This window comes from Phaethon aethereus (assembly GCF_964289735.1).
Source record: "Phaethon aethereus genome assembly, chromosome: 15".
In the NCBI taxonomy this organism is placed as follows: Eukaryota; Metazoa; Chordata; class Aves; order Phaethontiformes; family Phaethontidae; genus Phaethon; species Phaethon aethereus.
Window position 1 is genome coordinate 8,434,163 of NC_138591.1, and position 16,821 is coordinate 8,450,983.

At 39.9% G+C, this 16,821-nt stretch overlaps 1 protein-coding gene across 1 annotated transcript in view; it reads right to left on the reverse strand.

The window, feature by feature from the left end:
• Nucleotides 1-16,068, reverse strand: part of CYTH3 (cytohesin 3) — a gene marked incomplete at both ends in the record, with an annotated part of 48,879 nt that extends 32,811 nt beyond the window's left edge. Inside the window, one exon of the mRNA XM_082006962.1 lies at nt 16,038-16,068. Within this exon, the coding sequence (XP_081863088.1) occupies nt 16,038-16,068 (31 nt within the window). The remainder of the gene's footprint in view (nt 1-16,037) is intronic.
• Between the last annotated feature and the right edge of the window lie 753 nt (nt 16,069-16,821).

A 16,821-nucleotide genomic window follows, 5' to 3' on the forward strand; every position in this document is an offset into this window, starting at 1 on the left:
GCACCTCCAGTTACTGGGGAGAGGAAATGGTTGGCTGGCATGCACCTACGTTTTTTCCTAGGATAGACCCTGGAAAAAAAGCTTGAAAAGCAAACACACCAGAGTAGTAGCAGACATTCCTGTCAGATCCATTTCGAGTAGCAGCATGGAAAATTAAACAGGAATGTCGCTGAGCAGCTGCAGGGGGGTCCTGGAGCCTGCAGAGCCCGGTCCCTGCGGCCGCCAGCCAGCAATACCGTCCAATCCTCCTTGAGATTCAGGCACAGCTCATCAGACCTACCCTGTTCCCAGCAAAACATTTGGGGCTCAGACAGTCCTTCTGTCACAAATTTCCACTAACATCTAGTCTTGGCAATAGGGGAGCTGCTCGCTGTACTTCACACATTAGTGGAGAGCATTAGCCAGTTACTTGGGATGGTTGGCTCCTTCTAAAGCACACAAATCCAATTTTCAGAAAAAGCAAGGCAAAGTTCATCTTTCCCCTTCCCCCATCCCTGCCTGACACAGCTCTGGGGTTAGATTTCAGAAGCAGTATTTATTGCAGAAGCTTTCTATTTATTCGTTTTCCAAGATCAGTTGCACCCTGAAGGAGGGGGAGCAACTGCTGGATTTGAAAGAAATCTTCGTTCTCTGAAGAATGTCTCCAAAAGGCAGCTACAGAGTGCCATATAGGACTGCTCACCCACCAAACAACTCCTCATGTAGTATTTACCTTCCCCAAAACCAAGACAAATTCCAGGATGCACAACCTTGTGCACAACGTGACACCTGACACTGTATAAACCTTCAACGTTCCTGCAGTCTCCTCCAAAAAAGCAACCCTGATCATGAAGGAATAGTAAGGCTTAGCTTAAGACTGTGAAGCATTTTCAGATTCCTCAGAAAAGAGTGTATTTTGCTTTTGAGAATTGTTGGTTGCCATCACACCATGAAACAATTAGCTTGAGAGGTCACTAATCCAGATATAGAAGAACTTTTTATCTGGTCCACAGCTAAGTTTGCTGGATGGATCCACTTACTGCAAGGCCAAACCCCTGGTCTCCCATTCTTTGCTTGGCAAAAGACCATTGGCAGTTCATATCAAATCCGGCTCACCATACTTCCCAAACAGAGCACATTCGGCACATGTTTGAATCCTTCTAAGTGCAGACATAAGTTCTGTGTTACAAAAAGAAAGATTTTTCATACTCCAAGGAGCCTTTCTGGCATTCTGATCAAAAACTCATTTGAATAAATACACCCTTCGTATTTAAACTTTCCCTAACAGTTTCAGCCAAATCTGCTGAAATATTACATTGCCCTTTCTAAGCCTTTTTTTTTCTGCCCGACATTGGCAAAATCACTGCATTCCTTCCAGAGATCAGTAGAAAATAATGTGAACATATAATCTTTTGTACTTTATTTTCAAATAATTTCAGAACTTTTTCCTCAGCTAAACACTTAACAAGAAAAAAAGATATCCCTACAACTTCAAAGATCTAATCAATTTAGTTTTATTACTGCGATGTCTCTGACTAAACAGCATATAAAATTCAGCATTTTCCCTGAAAATGAAGAGATGTTTAAAAACTTTAAGCAACTAACTCTCATTCAACCCTCAACCTCTTTTTTAAACCCACCAGCTTCTGCTGCTCCTATTAATAAACACTCTTTCTCAGATTTCCACTTCATCCTGCCATGCTCAAATAGGAAGCTTTTTTGTTGACTGGGAAACAATTGAGTGGGACCAAATGCTTTAGTTCTGCTACCCGTCAACATAACACAAAAGGTAACAATAGAAGATACCACTTCTTAAGTGAGCAAAACCTACAGCAAATCATTATTTTTTTTACCTGTAGATACCAGCTTCATAGACTATGTGGTTATATGTATCCCCTGCTAAGCACCTTTTCCAAAGAGGTAGTCTCTTCTTCACAGCAGTGCTCTACTCGGCACAAGCTTTCACTATACAAAGACAAACTTTGTATAAGGCTGAAAAAAAATCTGACTCATGTCAACATACTTGCAATCATCCTAAATTTGCCTTTAGAGCAACCAGAAATACCAAGTTGTAACTTCTGTTACAAGTCTGTAGCAAGTGTCTGCAACTCTGACAACACAGCTCATGCAATAAGTAGTGAGAAAACTTTTAATGCAGTTTAGAGATTCTTCTGTATTTCACAAACATGGGCAATACAGCAGTGAGTACAAAACACCAGGAGAACATCATTCACAGATAAACTCTTTATTGTTTTAAGTATTTCTTGACCACTGAGGAAAGTAGTTGGTAATAGAAGTGGCGGCACCAAGTTTTGTCACCAACAATCATCTAATCCTGACAGCATACATGTAGACACACAGCTGTCTACAGTCCACTTCAAATTATACAAAAACTAGTTCTAAAAGATTCTTCAATACAGCATCTGTCCTACCGTCTCTTCAATGCTTTAAGAAATTGGACTTCAAAACTCTGTTGAAGTATTTGAAGCTCGACCAGAACACCTGAGGGCCATACCCAACTGAAGTTGCACATATTTAGCCAGTATCACTAAACATCCAGAAGTAGTTCTGAAAGATTACATTTTGATCCTTTAAAGAAAAAAGGTCAACACAAATCATTGGTATGCAAGTTTTTAAGCAGGCTGTTAGATTCCATTAGATCTGACTGCAAGTATTTTATCATGAAGATTTACAACCGCCAAGACAAATGGAAGTATCTAATTTTTTCTTTTTCCTTAATTCTTTCATAGTTGTACCTTAAAAAAAAAAGTCATATGCCAAAGAACCTCAAAGTGTAATTAACTACAAACTATCAATGGAAGTCCTGCATTATCCTAGCCAAGAAGTTATGAAAATAAAATCTTATCATAAATTTTTCATTTTAAATGCCAGATCAGTCACTAATGAAATCTAAAAATATTTTCTACTGATTTAATGATTATGTACATGTTTTCACTAAATACTGCAACATGCAACTTTGCATGGCACACTTAAAGCGCTCATATGAAATAGATTACATAGTTTCCATAAGAATTAGTAGTAATGGAAAATGACAACTTATGCAGACCCACAGAATATAATCACGACATTGTTCATTAATGCCTGCCACCACTGTTAACTCTATTCCAGAAAGTCTCAAGAGGAAGCTAGATATAGTAGCAAGAAGCTGATGAACTTCCAGCTGCAAGGGGGTGGGAAGGAAAGGAAGCAGACTGATTAGTTGAGTAGATTTATTGTATGCACATATTCTACATTAAAACCCTGTATCTACTATAACATAAATTTTTTTTCAGTCATTTGACTGTTCACAATTCAAACACAGGAAAATGCTATCAGGCTAACATATGTTTGTTCAGCAGGAAACCCTTTCTTCAAAATGTAAAATAAGGTAGTGAAAAGCGAAAACTTTGCTAGAATTGTCATACTATTATTTCTCATATGTGAGAAGGACCTTTTGATCTTCTCCTGTCACATTAGGAAAATCATCTCATAAGTCCATATGAGCTCCAGAGAAAAATACAATGCAGTAACAGTTGAAATGCAGTGTCCTCTCTCTCAAAGATGCAAGACATTATCATACTACTTTCTTCAATTTACCTGGCAGATTTTATTCTCAAGTCACAAATATTTTTTCAATTTTCCTTATAACATATCATGAATACAGCCAAAGCATCTTAAAGCAAATCTGTAAGCAAAGTTTCTTATTTTAGTTGCTGTATTTTAATGGTATTTAACATTGACAGAATCTACATACAACCAATTTTGCAAAATGCAATGTAAGTTGACCACACTTCAAGAAGACAATTAAACTGAAAGAGATTCCTTCAGGCTCTTCACAATTCAAATAAAAATGATAAACATTAAAAATTGGGAGAAAAGAACATTGACTACCATTCTTACAAAACAAAGATTAAATAAGCAGTACTACTCTTTTTATCACGGCAATGTCCAAAAAAAAGAAGGAAAGCAGATTAATTGCCTTGTATTAATTTATAATACTGTATTAAAAAAGAAGATAAAAAGGAGATAAAATACAAGAGTATTTTGGGAGAGGAAACAATCTGACCAAATCCTGAATATAGGTACATAATATACATTACTCAATGCATGAACAGAGCAAAATAAGTGTCATTATTTGCTTACTTAAACAGAAGAAATACATGCCAATTTAAAAAAAAACAAACAAACTTGGTTGGAGGTTTACAAAACACATTGATAGTGAATTAGTGATGCTACTATTATCAACTGTTATTGTCATAAGACTGCAGCAGTCCTGGCCCCAAAACAAAACTTCCTCATTCTTACAACTGGCATTGGTGACCACATTCAAGAATTCAAAAAATTATTACATTTTACATTGCTATATGGACATCATAGATACTTCTTCATTGCAATTGATTTGTGTCAGAAATGTTTTGCCTTCAAAGCACACTGTTTTGTCCACATTTCACTTCCACTTTGAAGCCACAGATCAGCTCCTACTAGCTCAGGAAGGAAAATAAATTATTGTTGCTGTTACGTTCTAGCACTGTGGCGCAAAATGTCAGGCTGTCCGGCAGCCAGCAGACCGACCACAGAGCTTCCTCCTTCCTCCTCCCTCCCCCCCCGAATTAATATCAACAAGCAATTAAAGTGCACAGAAAGGAATGCACTAACACTGTCCAGGATTATGCTCGAGACAGTAGTTATATTTTAGAATTCCTTTCACTGTCACTAGTAATGGATGTAACAAAGAGTATTGCAAGCTAGCTCTTCCAGTCAATTAGGACTTATAATTTGTCTACTATTGTTATTAAAATTATTATATTAGACTAGCATAATTACAAACTGATTGAGTAACGACATCCAAAAATAAAGGCTCAGAGTAATAGTAAAAGAATTCTAAAATTCAGGTAGCCATTTGATGGACTCCATCAGCAATTTAAGTTTGGAAGGAAAATCTGAAAAGGAAGCAGATACCTAAAGGACAGTGCATTTCTATACTGGCATCACTGGTCTCAAGTAACTAAGAAACAGGATGACTGGCTACAATTATAAAGAAACTTGGGAAGTATGACCTTTTGGACAAGGTAGAAACCTTGGTTTTGGGAAAAAAAAGATGCATTATTTTTAATCATCATCAAGTATTCTCAGCATTCCATATAACTGCTGCATTGCTCACTTATTTTGTTTACTCTCAATCCAAGGCATCGTCTACAGAGTTGGAAGCACCAAACATACCAAAGACAAACCAGAGTCTACAGAAGAATACTAGGCTTCTCCCCTCCTGACATACTTAGGCTCTGCAACCGGAGACTAGTGAAACACAGCATAAGTGAAATTAATAAAATCAAAACTGTTTGATATACCCCGTGTTGTAGCATTAAATATTGTACCAATACTTTAAAGAGGGTAAAGAACTTTTTTTAACTAAAATTTTGTACTATGAATGAGAAACTGGCATGTTCTTCCATAAGTAACCTAAAACAATCGCCACCTCCCCACTCCAATCAGCTAACTTCATTTCTGTTTAAAAAATAAACCAAGAACTCTTAGATGACTTGAAGTCTACAGCAAAATCTGAAGGCGTTTAAGTATTCAGGATGGGATTTATGGCAGAGTTCTGAAATGGATACTCCTAGTTCCTGTTGCTTTTACTGGAATATTTTTATAGAGAGTCACTTTTTTCCCACCCTACCCTTTTCCTTTACTGAATTTCCACACAATAACTTAGATTTGACCATCACCGGACATCTGAACAACAATAAAAAAAAGTTACAGCTGGATCCTGTATTAGTCCCAGCTGCACAGGATCTTTGGCTGCCTTCAGAAAATGAGAGTGCCAATAGGAAAAGAGTAGGAGAACTTCTTTTAGCAGCTTACCTTTGAATAAATTGTTTTTCGATATGCTACTACAACAAACTATTTTACTACTCAATGCAAACTGAAGTTCTTCTTCCTATTTTTCACCCCTTCTCTAAAAAAAAAAAAAAGAAAAATAAAATTCCTTCTTCAAAAACCTTTACTACAAAATGCCAGAAAATAATCATCTCCATATGGTCTTTCAAGTCTAACATACCACAATGGATATATCTGCCAAGTCCACCCACCCACAGGCTCCATAAACTTTAGAGTATTATTTGTATTTAATTTGGATTACCAATTTCACTGAACCTTTCCCCTCCATAATACATTACTTTTTCAGGGTTACAGCACAGGTAGAAGATAAAAAAGGAAAATAAGTTTTCAGCAAGATAAGAACAATAACATAATGTATACTCTCTTTATTTTGGGTATCAGTGAATTCACAGCGGAAGGACTTAAACCAGTCTTCTTTTATGTTTGCTCTTATAAAATATCACCTAATCTTTTAAAACATTCATGTGATACTATGTCATTTATTGGTACAAGACCAAGACTAAACACTGCAGTCTTTCCAACTTACATTGCACAAAATGAGAGTGAAGAGAGTTACAAGTACTTCAATTTTTATAAAAAAAAATTATTGGGGGTGGGGAAGCTTCCTCTCAGATATTTAAAAACAGGAGGTTACTATATTTAATGCACAAAAATCCACTTCCTATAGCCAAAAAAATAATCAACTCCATATGCTCTATTTATCTGTCCTTACTAAAACATCTACAGCAAACTGAAATGTCACAAGCTACCTAGAAAGGTTGACCTCACATAATAAATGGGAGACAAGCTTAAGACACAGTTTGAGATTCCCAGATTACAGAATTAATCAGCAACACCTACATGAAGAACTAGTCACATACCTGAAAACTTTTAATCTCTCCCTTCTGTGACTGCAAATGTTTTCACAGACATGACAGTCATTTCTCTAAACTTTGCCTCTGACTAACGTCGGCTACCAGTTTCAACTTCCACTTAGGAAACAGTTTCTATACAAACTGCAATTTGGGAATAGCAGCACAAGTGATAAGAGATGATGGTAGGAAATGAAGTACAGATATTCTCCTTGTCCCCAGATGAATGTTGGATGCTGCTTAAAAATGTTGCAAGTACGTGATATGATAATTTTAACAACTAAAAGGGCGGTACAGTAGATCAAAACTGACTTGCAGAAGAGCAAGTTAAATAATAATAAAGCTCTATAAAATAACAAAGGTACTTTTGAGCTTATAAACATATACTTCCATAATATGGACTACCCATTTAGGCATTTACGTGATGGATACCACATGCAAAATTAGTTTTCCCCAGTTAGTGTATACTGGGGTTAAAAAATACAAGACTAAACCAAGGATTGCTTCAGCCTGACAGAGGCTCTTTAAGGTGTACTCCTGAAATATTAAGGTGTTTGTTTTGGATGGGTCCCAGGCAGAACCCTTTCAGTTAAAAGTAAAAAGAAAAGAAAAAAACAAATTTAAAAAACTAAACCAAAAATAAGGAAAAAGTAAAGAGAGAATCACAAAACAATACACAGACACACATTCACCTACCCCATGCAATAAAGTCCATAGACCTATTATAATGGATCATCAGCCCGCACGTTTTGTACACAGCAGCTCCTGTGTGGGCAATCAGAAACGGCTGAGCACTTTCTGTGTACAAGAAAGGTGTCAGGTCCATTTGGTCTTCTCAAGAAGGACTCAGAACAGTCCTAGCAGGACCAGGCTCCTGTCTTGTACACATGAGGAGTTTCACGGTCAGAGAATGCATTTAACTTGCAAGGTTCTTCCCAAGGAACAGAGTTTGTCTGTAACACAGCCACCATCTCTTCTTGCAGCCACTTGGTTGAACCTCAACTTCCTGGGAAAACTTTCCTCCACATCCCCTAGCTGGCCAGTTATGAGATATTGAAACAAAAACATGCAGCAGCTTTACAAATTCAAAAACTGCATTTGCAAGTGGTCAAAGTTGTTCTCAGGCAGAGTTAGCCTGGTGGGAAAATTCCTTCTCGGTATATTAGAATGACTAGGCAGGAAGTTCATTAGTCCAAACTTACATGAGCAAGAAAGAAAAGAATAAAAAACCCCACTTATTTGGAGTCTGACTACTGAATATAAGAAATACTGCTTCAGTATTGTTCAAGCAACAATAATTCCTTATTTTATAATATCCAATGCAATTACAAATGTCCCTTTTGACAACTCCCCCTCTCTTGTAGTAAGGCAACAAGACCTGTTTATGTCAGAATTTGACCCTACAGACAGCTTTGCTTATGAGCTAAACAAGGATCTTACTAAGGAACATGATTCCTACAGTACATGAAAGCAAAAATGTAACAGCAAAATAAAGACTTTTGAATACTTGGAATTAAACAAGAAAACAACCTGAATGGTATTTTGCAATATGAATCAGATAGTAAAGAAAAAAAACAACCCACATCTCCATGCTAGAAGTTACACTGACTATTAATGAGGCAGTTGTATAAAAACGTAGAGGTGACTCATTAAATGATTACATCTCTCAGTTCCTCTTATAGAAAACAGTAAGAGGCAGTTCCCCTACTTGCACATGCCAATTTTTTCAGCCTTTTTTTGTGCGTGCATGTGTGTGAGAACGAGACCGAGCACAAGAGAGATTGGACACATTTCTCTTCCTACCCATCAACTCCTCTTGCCAAAGTACGCCTAGCATAGCACTCAGTTTCAACCTAATTTGACTGAGGAGTAGATATTCCTACGAGCTCTGTGAGAACCAGTAGCTGGGTAGAAGAACCACTAAAATTAATTCCCACAGTTATTGTTCAGCCTTTTCCATACCCTGAGAATCAGCAGACTTGCATTTCTTCATTTTCACACAGTTGGGTTTTTTGTTAGGAAACTCAAGGTATTTCATCTAAAAATCAACAAGTTTCTCCTTTTGTATTTTGTATATATTGTAAGGACCAACATCTGCAAAGAACAGCAGCAGCTCCTCAAAATCCAACCAAGCCCTTGGACATGATAGCAAAAGCCAGACTTGAAATCAGATTCAACTTTCACAAAAGAACTGATCTTCAATCCTTGTAGAATAATTTTCTTATGGAATTCAGAAGAATTATTAGTTAATAGTCTCGCAGTAAAATCTATCCTTGTTGGTACTATTGCCACCTGGACGCTAAATAACAGTATCAGTTTCACAGTTCTTCCACATACCTAGTATAAGGTAACTATTTCTTTTTATAATAAATAGAACACCTGAAAATGAGGCTAATTATTAAAATCATGCCAAGAAGCCCTACCTATTGAAAAATTAGATCAAAGATCTTCAGCACTCCATACCCTAGATGAGATTCCGATTTAGATTCCACAAGCCTCCAGCATGCAACATTTCCTGTTAACTCCATGAGATCCTATTGAATTTGTCAAATACTTTTTTCCTAGGAAATACTAGATAATGTTTGTGTTTGCCTTTTAACGTGTCAATTTTTATTGGAAAACCTACCCACTTATATCATACCTATGTATAAGCAGATATCAGACCTTCAATGAAATTGTGGAAGCAGCTATGCATCACTTTATTTTCCCTAAATAAAACTTTATATTACCAAATAATGGTTTGAAGAACCTCAGAAAGTAATGAAATAAATGTGACACAGATGTTCACGCACACACAAAAAAAAAGAACAAGAATGTTTTTACTTCATAGCAACCAAATAGGTCAAGCCATTTCCTTCTTCAGGCAAATCTCAGAGGACCACAAAACACATGCTTTTCTAGTGGATTTTGTGTGTCTATCCCACTAAGAGGAAACAACTGCTGTCCAAAAAATTTGCAATACTAAGTTTTCCCATGAAATTGTTGGATTTAAAAGAAGGAAGTCATATGCAATTAAAAACAATTTGCTAGATGTTGAAGTTATATAAATGGCATAATTAAATACACCTTTACTACCTAGGTCACCTACCTTTCCTATACAGCATCTTGCTTTAAAAGAATGCACAGTGAAGAAGTCAGAAATGCCAACGTTATGGCTGTTCACATAACTTTTTCTTTGCTTCTGTAAACCTTAAAGTAAAATAGCACATGTTCTTCACTTCCGTGGGATTCCTGCCTTACAGTTCTGTAAGTTGACAGATTTTTCTAATAAACCAGCTGCTAAGTCCTTTTTTTATCCTCTGTGAATAAAGCACATGGTTAATGTGTCCAAGCTCTTCACTAAAATAAGTGCAATCCTTCAGTACATGCTTAAGTACTCATGAACTACAGGGAGACAAAGTGAAGCAGACATCATTAACTATCACTTCACTTTAAAAAGGAGGAAAAAAATTCATATAGATTCATTCAAACATCACAAAACACCATCCTACATGCTGGGTAGTCCCACGCAGAAATCTACAGAAAATGTCACATGTGATCCCATAACCAGATTAAATCTATTTGTGTATTTAAACAGGAAAATTAATATTGCATAGGATAACATAATTTATTTCATAACTTTGAGATTGCAAAAGTGTTCCCGTACTTTCGCATTGCCCTTTTACTGCCATTTTCATTACAACTTTTCTACAAACTATTTTTTAAGAAAGAATAAATTATAACATCTAACTGCTTACTTGTCAATAACCATTCCGGATGTCAGCGTGTGTCCACAAACATCAAAAAAGGCAGTGGGTAGAAACAACATTAAGAGCTCCATTTTAGACTCATTAAGCCTAAGATGACAATTACGCAATCTTAAGATGTCAAACAAGCCAACATTTTAGCTGGGACAGATGGTACTGGATACAGAGCACACAGTATATTCTGTCAGTCATCAGTTTAAATATGATCATTCGATCTTATTTGTAAACTTTATTATCCAGAAACAAGATGTAAAGAAGAAGAGAGCATTAAACCAAGCACGGAGTCCTGCAAATCTTCACAAAAAGTTTAAAGCAGAAATATCACCTTCCAAATGAGAAAGCGATTAACAAGATAGGAGGGGAACAAGGACAGAAGAGTAAAAGAAGCCAAGAAAGGGCAAGATTTCAAAAAGAAAAGCATAGTAAACAGTACTAGAGGCAGCTGTCAGGACAAAGAGAAGGAAGGGAATGTACCGAGTACACGGGGTCAAGATAAGTGTGGAAAGGACCCAGGATGAACCTGGAGGAGATGCTCTTCAGACAGTGACTGCAAACAGCTTGTTCAATGACTTTCAACATGAAAAGGAGATGGGGTGGTAGTTCAAAAAGTAAACAGGGCCAAAGATGGGGTGTAAAAAGAAACAGACTAAAGCATGTTTGCATTGGGAAGGAAAGGAAGCAAGCAAAAGATAGCAGCAGATAAGACGGGAGCTACAATATAAGCAAAACCATTTAAAGCTTTTAAAACCTTTCCATTGTACTAGGAAAGGAGACTTCTAAGACAAAAAGATGGCAAGCAGAAGAAACCAGAGGAAAGGCATGACATATTTCATTTGCTTTCCCTCGAAAAGAACGAAAGAAGGGGAGGCACTAAATATGATGGAATTGAGAAATTCAAAGTGAACTGCAGAATATATCTTGGAAAACAGTGTGGTGTCTCAAGATCTGCAGCCCCTCAACTGGTAAAAGCTCTTAGCACTCAGCTGATATGAAAAGACTGCAATATCCATTCAGCAACAGTAGCACACGGGGAACCTACTTTATCGTGGCTATTACTACGATTCCCAAACATTGTTCTGCAAAGTACACTCTGTTCCTGTAAGTGAATCCTACAGCTTTCTTTCCTAGATGTAATAATACACACAGATGCTGTGTTACAGGCATACTGTTCCACTAAATCCATGGCATGCTTATATTGCTGAGCACAAATCACCAAATACCATTTTATAACAATACATCAAGTTTGGCAACCAACAGCCTCTGGAAATTTTATCAGCAAAAATTTAATGTTTATGAATATTGAACATTAGGCTAAGAAAAAACTTAAAGTGTTACTGCAATTAATAAGCTTGTTTTCTGAAACCATCAGAAAACTAATATTTACAAATTAATTATTAATATTTTACTATGGCATTTTTTATTAGTGATAACAAATTAAATGTGTTCTCGGCTAAAAATTAAGGTACTACTGAGCTGACAGGTAATCTGTACAAATGTGAGATTAGTTTAGCATAAAGAAATACTTATTTAGCAAAAAGAGACTTAGCATGAAGCTCTGCTGGCTGATAGCAATCATATTTATGTCATTCATTTTTTTGTGTTCTATTTCTGTATCTGCTCTTTTTCTCTCCCTATGATCAATCCAGGGGGTTAGTCTAACATTCAAGTGCATTTTTATATTCTTGGCATTTCCCTAGAGTGTTATTTAAAATCTACAAGCCCTCCTCTAAAGAACTTTTAGGACAACTTTTTGAAACTACTCATACAAGTTACCCACTTCAATGATCACAGAGTGAAACATTTAACATTCTTCTGTGTTAAAATACATGTCTTATTTTATGAATTTCTTTTATTGTAAACAAAGCATGCAAATTTAGTCTTAAATGCAGACTAAATGTCTATAACCATGAGGAGGCCACATGGACTCTTCTATCTTTAGTGTCTACCTTTGAAAGATACTACAATGTGAAAAGAACAAACCAGGCTACTCATGTCTAAAAGTGATATACATATATATTTTTTTAATCATTTTTGAAACATTTTTTCTAAGAAAAATCTGTGGCTTTTGTTATATTTAATATATTTTACCTATAAATGGATAACTGCTTTGCCCTGCAGAAGAACAGAAGTCATCTTGCTAAATCTGGTTTGGCAGCAAATCCATTCTTCTGAGTCCTCTACGAGACGATCTGGTCTCTCAGTCTAGTTCCTCGTGAACGACTGCCTACATAACAGAATCAATGTGCTACCTGGCACTATTGCTGGCAAGTACGGCAAACAACTAACAGAGCTTGGCAACTGAATTGCACACTCATCCTCCAAAAAAGCTTCAAGACTCAGAAATGAAGCACAAAGTTTGGGGAACAGTAGGGAAACCTCACTGCCATAATTAGTGTTATAATTTTGTCTATTTGTCAAGTAGAAGCAGGATTTTAACCTTCTGGCATGTCTGTTTAGAGCCCTTCATAGAGACAGCTTAGAACATACATACAGAAGTTGATAAGCACTTGATCGTGCAGTCTTTTCCAAGAGGAATGGCATGCAGTTGAATTTGGGGGACTACAAAGCCGCTGCATGAGTAGACTCAAACTCAGAAAAGCAAAGAGAAGTACTGTTCTGTGCCTCCTGCATGAAGTGACCCACACTGACTCTTTATATATTTTGAAGTTATACAGAAGATGGCTTACTGTTCAGTGGTATGCAATCATACCATCTGCTGCCAGCAGCACTACTCAATGTGAGGATCTCACTGGTACCACCACCACGTAACAGTAAGCACATAAGAAAAGCCCCAGTCAAATCACAAAAGATGCAGTTTTAAACCAAGCGAGGAGAGGGAGGAGGAGAAATTTCCTGCATTAAGTGAACCAGAGAGATATTTTAATCAGGACACAAAAGAAGGTAGAGACAAACACCAACTGACTCAGGTCATATCTCATCAATAATCCATGCACAGAGCCTCTGCTGAAATCAGCGGGAGGCTTGTGCCTAAGCGGACTGTATAATATAAACACATGCCCCTATTTAGGGCTCCACGTACAAAAGAGAAAGTGGTACTAAGAACAATTCCCTTAATTAACATTTCTCCTCCATTAAGTGTTTCTAAAATAATAAATCCTAACTTCACACAGCTCTGTTTTCATTCACAGTTTTTACCAGAGGTGGTAAAACAACTGACCTCATTTGGCAAATAAGGGAACTGAAGCATAGGATGCAAATTAAACTGAAGAGCAGGGCAGCAGGCAGAACTGAACTGGGAATAGCAGTTTACCTTCTGAATCACAGTTTAATGTCCTAGATATTTAGATGCTTATCTAGTTCAAGTCTCTAATTAGGGTGATTCTGTGCAGTCCTCAAATAATTTTGCATACTTCCTAAAGTATCTATGCACAGCGATATGCTTATGTCTCCGAGTTTCCCACTCAATAAAGTCAATTTTTTGAGGATTACAAATATCCTACAGAGGTTCAAAATACTGGACTGTCCTGGTCAGACTCCCTTGGTACCCATGAGTCCCACTACTCAGTGGCACCAAAGGATTTTAAAACTGGCTGCCAAACCCACACTTTCCACATGTTTTCTATTATTAAAAAAAATTATTTCCATTTCAAAATACCAATTCATTAGCTGGAAATAACCTAATTAATCCTGGTGTTCCAAATTGACAGCGGTCCATAAGAAAAAGCCAAGCTGGATCTCTATTCAAGAAAAAAGTGCAATACTCAACAAAAAGCCAAATGTAAAACATCAAATACACTGATTGCAAAAAAAATTCCAGTCTCATTAGTGTACAATTGTTTTACAATGAAGCCAAGTACGGAGGAACATAAACTATACTGTAATTTGACCCAAAAAAGCAACATGTTTATTAATGGGATATGAAGTTATAAATAAAAGAATCGTTTCACTTGCATGCTAGGTGAAAATGTGACTTGACCTATAGAACCAGCCTTTAGCTAAACACAGACTGTCTCCTCCCGAGGTCCCAAGTATTCTTCCTCCCATGAAAATCCGACTTTGAAATGTTTAACACCTTATGAAAGAGTGATTCAGTAATACATCCACTTTCTAGTGTACATCTTGCATGTGATTAAGTACTACATTACACCGGGTTAGTGCCAATAACAAGCATGTTCATTTCCCTTAAATACAGATGCAAGTCCATAATACTGTGAAAATAACATATTTTGAGTTGAATGAGCTTTCTGCTCTCTGCAATTACAGTGTTTAACTGTTTTGAATAATAAATTTTCAGGACTGGCTTGTTTTTTTTGTTTTGTTTTGTTTTTTTTTTAAAGACTTAACGTCTATCACTGACAAAATGAGCAGAAGAGCCTGCTGAGAAATGGCGACATTTCCAGACGACTGCTTGAAGACTTATTTTTCTGATTCATCATAGCAATTTTTTTTTCAAGTTGTCAAAACAAACACCACACCCACTTGATTTCCGAGTTCTGGGTAATTATATTTAGAATTAGCAAGCACCGTGCAACTATTAATCATACAAGGTTTAGCCCCTACTTTACCTATTTAGAAATAAGCCAATGCATTCAAAAGCAGCCTGCTTAGCATTTTATTTAAGAGATATCCTCATCACTTCATTCCGTACCACCACCACCGACACAGACAGTCACAGACACAGAGAATATAGGACAGTCCATTCAGTCAATCCTTCTGCCCCAAGGCAGGATCAGCTACTCCACAGCCACCATTACCGCTGATGATACACAAGAACTGGTTATTTCAGGCAGCAGCTTTACACACGCACTCACAAAACACATTATAAATTAAAGGAGGGAAGCGTGTTGCAAGTCTGCAGTGCCTTAAACCCGGATGGTGCGCAAGCCGGTTTCCGAAAAAGAAAAATTAAAAATAAAAGCTCCCCCAAGATGCGAGTCCGGATTTTCTAAAAGTAGTATCTGGCAGCCTTAACGCCGCTGCCTTTAGAAACAGTTCACCTTGTTTAAACTGGATGAACCACCCCGTGATTATCACCGGCCCTCCATTACGATGACACACACGAACAGAGTCCTCGCAGAGCTTAATTATTCTTTTCACGGCTCGCACACCCCAGGCAGACACTTTTGCCCCCTGTCCCCGGCAGAGGAGCAGCTGCACGCAGGGCTGTCACCGCGGCGGGGCCCCTGCCCGGCTCCGCCGCCCCTTTCGTGCCCGAACGCCGCCGGGCCGCGCACACCCGCCTCCCCCTTCCCGGGCGCGGGGCACAGAGCCCCCATTGTAGCCGCCGGCGAGAGGGCTGACCCTCGCCGCGACCCCCCACCGCCCCCGGGAGCTGCTCGGTATTCGCTGTTGCAGCCGCTCCGCTCGGGCTGGCCCCTCAGCGCCCGGGGGGACGCCGGGCAGGACGGGGGCACAGTACCGGCGGGCACAGCACCGGCGGGCGGACCCCGCGCGCAGGGGCCGCGGCGGCAGCGAATGTCACGGCCCCAGAGAAGGGCAAGCCGCTTCCCCGCCCCGGCAACGCGCCTACCTCACGGCCGCGGCGGTCAGGTGAGGAGCCGCGTCCCCCCCCGCGCCGCCCCGCACAATCGCCGCCACTCACCGCCGCCACCTCCGCCGCCCTCTTCGTCCATGTTGGGGCCGCAGGCAGGGCGCTCCGCGGCGGCCGCGGCTGAGAGAGGCCTGGGGCTCGCTCCACTCGCTCGGCGCCCCCTCCGCGGCGCTCGGCGCCTCGCGGCCGCTTCTTCTCCTTCTTCTTCTTCTCCTCTTCCTCCGCCGCCGTGCTCCGCCGCCGCGCTCCTCTGCCCCGTCCCTCTCCGCCCAGCCCTGCCTCAGCCCCGGCGGCAACGGCCGCCTCGGCCCAGCCGCCCGCCCCTCTCATGTGACCCGCGGAGGGGCGGAGGGGGGAAGGCAGGCCCGGCCGGCCCTGCGCCGCCACCCCCGCCGCCACAGGGTCGCCGGCCACCGCCGCGCTGCCTCCTCCCCTCAGGGGGCGCCGGCTCCCCGGCCGTGCCCTGCGGCAGAGCGGGCCCGCAGCGAGGGGGGCGCCCCCCTCCCGCCTCTCCTTTTCAGTGTTCTCTCCCCGGCAGGTTTCGCACGGCGCGGCCTGGCAGCGTTGAACCCCCTATAATGACTTCCCCGTGGGCTGCCAGGGACCGCTGAGGCGGGAAGGGGGCGAGGGCGGCGGTCGGGGAGCGGGAGGAGCCTGGCCCGCGGAGCACCCGCTGGGAAGCAGCCTGAGGGCAGCGGCGGGAGGGGCTGAGGGGAGCCCTCGAGTCGGTTGGGTTTCATGTCAGTTGGGGTTGTCTCTTGGGGTCTGCTGTAGCCAGAAAATGTCTGCAGAGCCGCTGACTCCTTTGGAGGGGTCCAAGGTGAGGGGAAAGAGC